This window comes from Dermochelys coriacea, chromosome 6 (genome assembly GCF_009764565.3).
Source record: "Dermochelys coriacea isolate rDerCor1 chromosome 6, rDerCor1.pri.v4, whole genome shotgun sequence".
In the NCBI taxonomy this organism is placed as follows: domain Eukaryota; kingdom Metazoa; phylum Chordata; order Testudines; family Dermochelyidae; genus Dermochelys; species Dermochelys coriacea.
The window spans coordinates 598,172-607,200 of record NC_050073.1 but is presented as its reverse complement, the minus strand read 5'-3'; the positions used below and the strand labels follow the sequence as shown (position 1 = coordinate 607,200).

General features: G+C 66.5%; 1 protein-coding gene, 1 long non-coding RNA gene and 1 pseudogene across 2 annotated transcripts; 1 reads left to right on the top strand and 2 right to left on the bottom strand.

Annotated features, from left to right (window-relative positions):
- Positions 1–878: 878 nt before the first annotated feature.
- Positions 879–3,848, top strand: NUPR1 (nuclear protein 1, transcriptional regulator). The gene is made up of 3 exons (XM_038407412.1): positions 879–1,179; positions 2,315–2,459; positions 2,629–3,848. The coding sequence occupies exons 1-2, from the start codon at positions 1,077–1,079 to the stop codon at positions 2,449–2,451; spliced, it is 240 nt and encodes a 79-aa protein (XP_038263340.1). The 5' UTR covers positions 879–1,076; the 3' UTR covers positions 2,452–2,459; positions 2,629–3,848.
- On the bottom strand, positions 3,558–4,691 carry LOC122460754. The gene is made up of 2 exons (XR_006282233.1): positions 4,431–4,691; positions 3,558–4,134 (listed from the first exon to the last, which is right to left on the bottom strand). It is a non-coding gene; the product is annotated as an uncharacterized LOC122460754 (long non-coding RNA).
- Positions 4,692–5,185: 494 nt separating this feature from the next.
- LOC119857904 lies at positions 5,186–8,859 on the bottom strand (annotated as a pseudogene).
- Between the last annotated feature and the right edge of the window lie 170 nt (positions 8,860–9,029).

The window sequence follows — 9,029 nt, the reverse complement described above, 5'->3', positions numbered from 1 at the left end:
GGCTCCAAAAGGCGCCTGCCGTGTCCTGCGCGGTGGCGACCGTTGGGCACGTCACCCGCCCCGCCCCCACGGCGGCCGGGTTCCAGGGCCTGGCCCCGCCCCCTCCGGGTCGAGTGACCGGCCGCGTCACGCTCAGTCTCGGGTTGGGGGAGGGAGGGGCACGGGCGGGGGGGCTGTGGGGCGGGAGCGAGGGGCGCGGGCTGGGCGGGGGGCTGTGGGGCGGGAGCGAGGGGCGCGGGCAGGACGGGGGGCCGTGGGGCGGGAGGGAGGGGGGCCGTGGGGCGGGAGCGAGGGGCGCGGGCAGGACGGGGGGCTGTGGGGCGGGAGGGAGGGGGGCCGTGGGGCGGGAGCGAGGGGCGCGGGCTGGGCGGGGGGCTGTGGGGCGGGAGCGAGGGGCACGGGCGGGGGGGCTGTGGGGCGGGAGCGAGGGGCGCGGGCTGGGCGGGGGGCTGTGGGGCGGGAGGGAGGGGCAGGGCAGGGGGGCTGTGGGGCGAGAGCGAGGGGCGCGGGCTGGGCGGGGGGCTGTGGGGCGGGAGCGAGGGGCACGGCCGGGGGGGCTGTGGGGCGGGAGGGAGGGGCGCGGGCTGGGCGGGGGGCTGTGGGGCGGGAGCGAGGGGCGCGGGCTGGGCGGAGGGCCGTGGGGCGGGAGGGAGGGGCAGGGCAGGGGGGGCTGTGGGGCGGGAGCGAGGGGCGCGGGCTGGGCGGAGGGCTGTGGGGCGGGAGGGAGGGGCAGGGCAGGGGGGGCTGTGGGGCGGGAGCGAGGGGCGCGGGCGGGGGGGCTGTGGGGCGGGAGGGAGGGGCGCGGGCTGGGCGGGGGGCTGTGGGGCGGGAGCGAGGGGCGCGGGCTGGGCGGAGGGCTGTGGGGCGGGAGGGAGGGGCAGGGCAGGGGGGTATGATGTCAGTGTTGTTTTGCTGGAGGGCCCATCACGTGCTCGGCTCCCTCCCCCAGAGGCGGGGGCAGGGGGATGATGCAATCCTGGGTGCGGTGGCAATAAAAGGGGGGCCGGCGACGTGGGGTGGAAAACAAGTGCGGACGAACGCTCCCTGCACCAGGCCCAGACGTCCAGGACAGAGCCATGGCCGGGGCCCTGCTTGAGCCCCACAAGCTGGTCCCCACCCCCTTCGAGGGGCAGCACTTCGACCCCTACGACTACTACAGCCTGACCGAGCGCTACAGCAGTGAGTGCCCCCCCATGCCCTCGCGCGCCCCCCCCGTGCCCCGCACTCCTGCCCCACAGCTCCCTCAGCCCTGCCAGTGCCCCCCACTCCCAACCTAGACTAGGTGAGGGGATAAGGGGGTGTGATTGTTGCAGAGCCCTAGTCCAGGGGTTCTCAGACTTTTGTCCTGGTGACCCCTTTCACATAGCAAGCCTCTGAGTGCAACCCCCCTTATAGGTTAAAAGCACTTTTTAATATATTTAACACCATTATAAATGCTGGGTGCAAAGCGGGGTTTGGGGTGGAGGCTGACAGCTCACGACCTCCCCCATGTAATTACCTCGTGACCCCCTGAGGGGTCCCGACCCCCAGTTTGAGAACCCTTGCCCATAGGCGCCAACTTCTCATGGCACTGGTGGGTGCTTGTGCACCCAGGCCCCACCCCCTCCCTGCCCTTATTGGACGCCTCCCCAAATCCCCACCCTGGCCCCTCCTTCTCCCCTGAGCACCCCACGTTCCCCCTCCTCCCCCGGCTTGGCACTTGAAACAGCTGTTTGGCAGCGGCAAGCGCCCGGAGCTAGGGGGAAAGCGGCGCGCTTGGGGGAGGAGATGGAGGTGAGCTGGGGAAGGAGCTGCCAGGTGGAGATGAGATGTGAGGGGGGGCCTCCAAGAGAAGCTACCCCATCCCCCTCCTCCCCACAGTGATATCCCCATTCACACAGATGCCCTGCAGGAGTGGCAGCCATCCAGCCCCAGATCACCCACGGAGTCGGTGCCTCTGCCCCTGCCCTAGAGGGCCAGTGTGATGGTGTCTGCCCAGAGTCTCCTGGGCCCCTCCCCTGCAAGGTGCCAACTGAAGGGGCTGGAGAACAAAGAGGTCCAGGGACGGGAGAGAGACAAAGGCCTGAGGGGCTGGCAGGAGGGTCAGTTTGGAGCTGGCTGGGGAAAGGGAGGGAGGCCCAGTGCCAGGGTCTGGGCTCCCCACCCCCCAAGACGGACCTGACTGAGGGGTCCTGGTCTCTGTACCTACAAGCTCTGTTGGGGCCTGTGTCCTTCTGGGTTCCTGGGTGACTGAGAGTCTTGGTGAATCACAAGAAGTGGGGGGGCAGGGCCCTGACTCCCCGACACTCCTTGACACCCCCTTCTCTCCCCGCAGTGCCGGGCGGGTGCAGCCGGAAGGGCCGCTCCAAGCGGGAGGCCGCTGGGAACACAAACCGGCCCAACCCCGCTGGCCACGAGCGCAAGATCACCCTGAAACTGCAGCACTCCGAGCGCCGGCGTGGCCAGGAGTGAGCCCCACGGTGAGAGCCGCCCTGGGCTGGACGGGGGAGGGAGGTAAAGGGGGGCCGGGCAGGGGGGCCAAGATGTCTGGCACTCCTGTCGGGCATCTGTGTGGATGGGGATATCACTTGGGGCGGGAGGTGGAGCAGTTTCCCTTGGAGCCCCCCTCACATCCCTTCTGCCCCCCAGCTCTGAACCTCCCAAGCGAACCTGGTTCCAGACTCAACGGCAACGCCACACGGACACAGAGACTAGCCGGACGGACGCCCCCTGCCAAGATGGCCGACACCCAGCGGGGATGAGGGGCGCCAGGCGGCTATGCTGAGACTCCTGCCATGGCAGCCCAGGCCTCTCCTAACAGGCCTCTGTGGGGAGGAGCAGCGAGGGGGCCCTGAGCAGCCTCGCTGGTGGGGGGGGGTGATTTGGCTCATTTCCAGCGGGGAAGAGAAGAGGGAATTGTGGGGTGAGGGTGAAGGGGGGGCACCGAGGGGGTAGGTCTGTCTCCCCCCCCCCCCCCGCAATAAAGACACTTAACATCTGCAAGGCTGATGGGGCTTTGCCTCGTGCGAGGGGAAACCGGCCCCTCAAGAACAGGGCAGACAGCACCTTGAGGGGGTTGCTCCCCACAGAATGGGGGACACGCCCCTCAACTCCCCCACGGGCCCCTGCGGCTGGGGGGTGCCTGGGCCCCCCTGAGCCCTGTGGGGTGGTAGATGATGGGTATGAGACATTTATCCTAGTGGAGCATTTAATGCTGCAGCTGCTGCTGGGGGCCTGCAGAGCCCCCCACGGGTCAGGGGGATTAGAGGGGCCTGGATCTGGGAGGGATGAGCAATGAAGCAGCATTGGCACCGATGACATCACTTCCTGTCACAAGGGTGGCCATCTTGGAACTCACGCCAAGGGGTGCAGACATTACTTCCTGCTGCCAAGCTTGGCCATTGCCCATCAGTGGGGCAGCCCTTTTGAATGTCATGGCAGGCGATTCCCCCCACACACACATACCTGACTTTAGGGTGACCCTGGGGCTGCCCCCTGTAACTAGCTCAAGGGAGGGTATAACAACTCCCAGCATCCTTTGCAGCTGGCGGGGAAAGAGGCTAACAGCCTATTAATTGTGGGGAGGCCCTCATAGCCCCGACTCCTGGGAGGGGGTTCAGTGATAACAGTGCCCCCCGGACAGCTGTCAATCACATGCTGAAGGCACCTCTAGTGGGGTGGCTGGTGCTGGCTATACCAACCAGTCAGAGGCTCATGGGTGTATGGAGTCATCCAATCACAGACAAGGGAGGACCCAGGGGTGCATCACAGGCCAGCACAGGTGAGGGTGGCCCCATCCAATCACAAACTGCACCTCTCTGGAGCTAGCAGACTCGGCCAATGAGAGAAGAGGGGGCACAGGCCTCAAACATGCCACCCAGTGAGGGGACTGCATTCAGCTGCAGGTGACATTTCCCAGGAGCACATCCTGCCAGCCAATTGGACTCCTTGAGGTGCTGGCCCAGCCAATCAAGTGCAGAGTAAGCAGAACTGTCCAATCAGAGAGGACTGCCCCCCCCAACACTGGGGGTAGCTGGCAGTGAGGACACCATGGGGCAGGAGTCCCGATCCCAGCATGCACTGGGGCAACCAGTAGCACTGCTCAGCTGAGGTCCTGCTCCCCAATGCTCTGGCAGGTACTCCTCAGCCAGCTGCCTGTGAGAGAGATTGGGGGGTTACCCACAATGCCCTGGGAGCACCTGCTGCCCATGATCCCCCCAGAAACACTCCTCCCCCCTTTACCCACAATGCCCTGGAAGCTCCTGTACAACCCCCTAAACTCTGCCTCCTTTGTGTTAACCCCACCCACATCCCATGCCCCTCCCCAAGGCAGCTTCCCAAACCCCTGCAACAGACCCCCCCCCCCATAATCCCCTGCCCCATAGCAGAACCCTCCCAGATAGCTCCAGCCCCTGCCCTCTCCCTTGCAGCCCTGCTCACAGGGGTCTCACGGAACCAGAGGAGGGCGCTGTCCCCGTGCTCAATCACCGGGGGGCAGCGCTTCTGCTTGGAGCTGTAGACTGGGAGGGGGTAGGACATGGGGCCCACGCTCCCACCCGCCCCCAGTTTGGCCTGTCCCAGAGGAGGGCAGTCCCTGGCCATCCTCTCTCTAAGGTGCCACAAGTCCTTTTTTTTTTTTTTTTTTTTGGGCGAATACAGACTAACATGGCTGCTACTCTCCGGCTGATGAAGCTGCTCTTCCCTTCCAGTGGTTCCCCATCACCCTCTGGCTGCCCCCCTACCTGGGCAGAGCCCTGCCCCCTCAGCAGAGCCCCACCCCCCACAGGCTCAAGGCACTGTCCATACAGCACGTGGCAACCCCACAGCTCACGCTCCTGGCCAGCCGGGCTCCCGGGGGGGGGGGTGTTCTCAGCCCAGGGCCGGCGCCATGGGGGGGACGCAAGGGGTTCTGGGAGATGGAATCTTATGGGGAGGACACAGAACCACAGCTCCCATAAGGCCTTGCGGGCCAAACCCAGAAGCCCTGAACCATGCCCCCCAGGAGCCTCCGTGCCCCCACTGGGCCGTTCCACAAAGCACGCTGAGCAATGTAGTCCAGTGCCTCCTCCCCCAGGGCTTCCAGCAGGCCAGGCACCCCTTGAAGAATTGGGGGGCTGGGGGCACTGCTGTGGGAAGCTCACGCTTAGAGCCCCTCCCCCGCTCCAGGCCTGGGGTTGGGGGGGGTCAGTGACCCAGAGGCACCTGCTTCGTTCTGTGTCATTGTTTATTGCAGGGGAACAACCGTTGCTGTCCCCAGGGGGGGCCCAGCCACATGGGTGCCTGACCTACCACGTGAGCGTCACTGGGGAGAGGCCGGGGGCCCCGCTGCCCCCTCAGAGCCAGGTGCAGAAACGCAGGTCACTCCCCTCCAGCCGCCGGGCCCATTCGGCATCGAATCGCTCGCTATGCGCCACCATGAACTGGGTCGTCAGTCACCCACCAAGCCTGAGGGGAGAGAGTCTGGGCTCAGAGAGACCTCCCCACCCCCCAGAGCTGGGCGAGAACCCAGGCGTCCAGGTTCACAGCAACCCCCGCCCCCTCCACAGCTGGGAGAGAACACAGGCCTCTGGGCTCACAGTGACCCCCACCCCCCAGAGCTGGGTGAGAACCCAGGCGTCCAGGCTCCCAGCCCCCACCTTTGTGCATGAAGCATGACAAAGGGGGGCAGTGTGCTGTAGTTGGCCATGGGGCTCTCCCTCATGCTCTCCAATGACGTGTGCTCAACGATCGTCTCCAGAACTGGCTCCAGCAACTCCCGGCCCAAGAACCGACCCACCGTCTGGATCTCGCCTCTCGGGTCCTGGTGGAGAGACACAGGACACTGCTGGGGGGAAGCTTGCAGCGCAGGGGAGCCGGGCTGGGGGAAGCTCGCAGTGTCGGTGTGATGGAGCAGGGATGTTGTCGGGGAGTTTTACTGGGGCTGTCTGCATGGGGGATGGGATAGCGGGCGGGGCTTCGCTGGAGGGATGATACCTGGGCAGGTAACATGAGAGCCCAGGAGGGGGGTGCAGGGCCATGACTCCCCCACACTCGATCCAGGAGGGGGTTGGGGCCAGGTAACACCTGCCTGGGAAACTGGACAAAGGCTGGAGGAGGAGCCCGGGGAGGCTGGAAGAGACATCTGGAGGAGGTTTCAGTTTGGAGCTGGCTGGGGAAATGGAGGGAGACCTGGGGCCAGGGTCCAAGCTCCCTGCCCCCCAAGATGGACCTGACTGAGGGGTCCTGTTCTCTGCACCTACAAGCTCTGGTTTAGACCATGTTCCTGTCGTCTAATAAGTCTCCTGTGTTACTGGCTGGCTGAGAGTGACGCTGAATTGGGAAGTGTGTGATGCAGGGCCCTGACTCCCCCACACTTCATGACAGCTGGGGAAGCTTGGATGGGGGCAATGCTGGAGGGAAGATTGCAGTGTCAGGGGGAGCCCGTCTGGGGGCACTGCTGGGGGGAAGATCACAGTGTAAGGGAAACTTGGATGGGGGCATTGCTGGGGAGAAGATTGCAGTGTTGAGGGAGCCTGGCTGGGGACACTGCTGGAGGGAAGATCGCAGCACCAGGAGAGCCCAGCTGGGGCCACTGCTGAGGGGAAGCTCACAGCGCTCACCTTCTTGATATCTTCATAGAAGAGGAGAGGAGAGGATTTAGTGCTTGTCCCTCGCATCCCTCCAGGCATGGACGTGGTCAAACCAGGAGCCCCAAGGCACTGTCAGAGAGGAGGGGGGGGGTCAGGCTGGGCTGGGGGACTCCAGGGTGGGAAGGGGGGGACAGCAGGAAGTGCTGTCCCTGTGGCTGGGCCTGTCAGGTTCACTCACCTCTCCCAGCTAGAAAGGTCTCTAGATACTGGTCCTAGCTGCCCGGGTCCAGGAGCATCTGGTTCATCCGCTGGAAATGGAAATAGGAGATGGCGCTGTCCTTAGGGTTACGGGCCATGTAGATCACCTGAGGGGAGAGAGAACAGGGAGAGAACCCAGACGTCCTGGCTTTCCCTCCCTGCTTCAACCTCCAGCCACCGCCCCTCCCAGGAGAGAACCCAGGTGTCCTGACTCCCCTACACTTTAACCTCCAGCTGCCGCCCCTCCCAGGAGAGAACCCAGCTGTCCTGACTCCCCTACACTTTAACCTCCAGCTGCTGCCCCTCCTAGGAGAGAACCCAGGTGTCCTGAACTTACAATCCTGCTCCCAGAAGGAGGGGGGCACCAGCTCCCAGGGGAAGGTGGGTTTTCAGGTTCCATGGGGGAGGCATCGCCGCAGCGTCTTCAAACCCTGAACCAGACGGGAGCACTGGTGAGTGGGGTCTGAACCCCAAGACATGAGCCCCTCCCGGGCCCCTCCTCTGCCCCCTGTGGCAGAGTCTCCTCAGGCTCTCACCAGATGGGAGGGGGCGGGGTGGGCAGAGCTCCAGGAAGGGGATGTGCTGGTAAATGGGGACGTGGCAGCACTTCTGGGGGTCCCCATCCTGCTGGATCATGTCCATGATCTCCTGAGTCCATATGGTGCCTGGCAGAGTTGAGAGACCTTAGCCTGGCCGGTGCCCCTCACTCCCACCCCGCAGCCCCCCAGCGCCCCTCACTCCCACCCCGCAGCCCCCGTCCCCACTCACCCGCCTTGGGGTAGGTGCAGATAAGAAGATCCTCGGGCCGGGCCGGGAAGCCCCATATCCGCCCCCACAACTGCGCCGTGTCGCTGGTCAGCGGAACCCCCCGGACGGCCGCCAGCTGGAAGCGAGTGACCATGTCGGGGGTCAGGCCCGGGACCGGCTCAGCCTGGACCATGGGGGGCTGGAAGGGAGAGATCGGGGTCAACCTCCCCCTGCCCCACAGCGCCCCACGCCTGGGCTCGCTGCTCACACGCTACCTCTCGGCTTCCAGCCGGACTCCGGCGTCAGCCCCCAGGCCCGGACCAGCCAGTTCAGTGTGCGGGAGAGATGTGTGTGCTCCCCTCCCCCCACCCCAGAGCCGGGGAGAGAACCCAGGCGTCCGGACCCCCCACCCCAGCGCCGGGGAGAGAACCCAGGCGTCCAGACCCCCCTCCCCCCACCTCAGAGCCGAGGAGAGAACCCAGGCATCTGGACCCCCCCCCAGCGCCGGGAGAGAACCCAGGCGTCCGGCCCCCCCTCCCCCCACCCCAGAGCCGGGGAGAGAACCTAGGCGTCTGGGCCCTCCCAGCTCTAACCCACCAGCCCGGCTCTGGGGTGGTCATAGGGGTCCTCGAGGCCCGGCTGGCAGCACGAACCAGTGCGCAGGGTCTGGGGCCCCCCGGCGCTGTGGCTCCACCCTGCCTGAGGGGAGCGTGTCTCGGGCACCGGGCGGCCCAGGGCAGCGCCGGACACGGGGCCTTAGGGCGAGCCGCGCTGTCAAACTCCGCTCGCTTCCCTGTGCGGCCCAGGCCTTGCCCCCGGAGCCGGGCCCTGTGGTGCTGGCCAGGCCAGGCGAGTGCGGACCCAGCGGCGCCGGCTCCCTCACCTCTGGGCTGCCCTGGAGAGGGGCCCTTGGCCGCTGGAGCCGCGTCCCGCCCGTGCAGCCCCCAGGCCCCGGAGCAGCGAGCTGAAGCGCGACTCGATCCCGTGACATGGCTGGACACACTGGGCTGCGCTCTGCCCCCGGCCATTGCGCCCGAGCCGAGTCCCCTTGCGCCCGCCCGTTCACTCGCCCACCGCCGGGGCGGGGAGACGCAGGCCGGGGCCCCAGAGGGGGGCCCCGGCAGCAGCCGAGCTGGGGGGCACTGCGGCGGGAGGCCCGGGGGGCGTGGCGCTGGCATTCCCGCCATGGGGCTGGGCTGTGCCGAGCCGGGCCGTGGGGAGGGCCAGGGCTGGGTGGTGTCTGACGGGCCTCGAAGGGGGGCCAGGCTGTGCTAGGGATTTTCTGTAGCATTGCGATGAAGCCGAGGTGTGCCTCAGTTTCCCTCCGTATGACGTGTTGCTGTCCCGCGGGCTCCGGGGCAGCGCAGGAGGTGGGGGCACCCCGAAGGGGAGGGGGCAGGAGGAGGGGGGAGGGGCAGCACTAAGGGGAAGGAGGGGGGAGGGGCAAGATGAAAGCGGGAGGGGCCGCTCGGGGAG

Bases quoted from the DNA above. Each gene is read 5' to 3' on its own strand.
- NUPR1 (XM_038407412.1), top strand. From the start codon at position 1,077: ATGGCCGGGGCCCTGCTTGAGCCCCACAAGCTGGTCCCCACCCCCTTC. The intron at 1,180-2,314 runs GTGAGTGCCCCC...CTCTCCCCGCAG, and splicing joins CCTGACCGAGCGCTACAGCA to TGCCGGGCGGGTGCAGCCGG.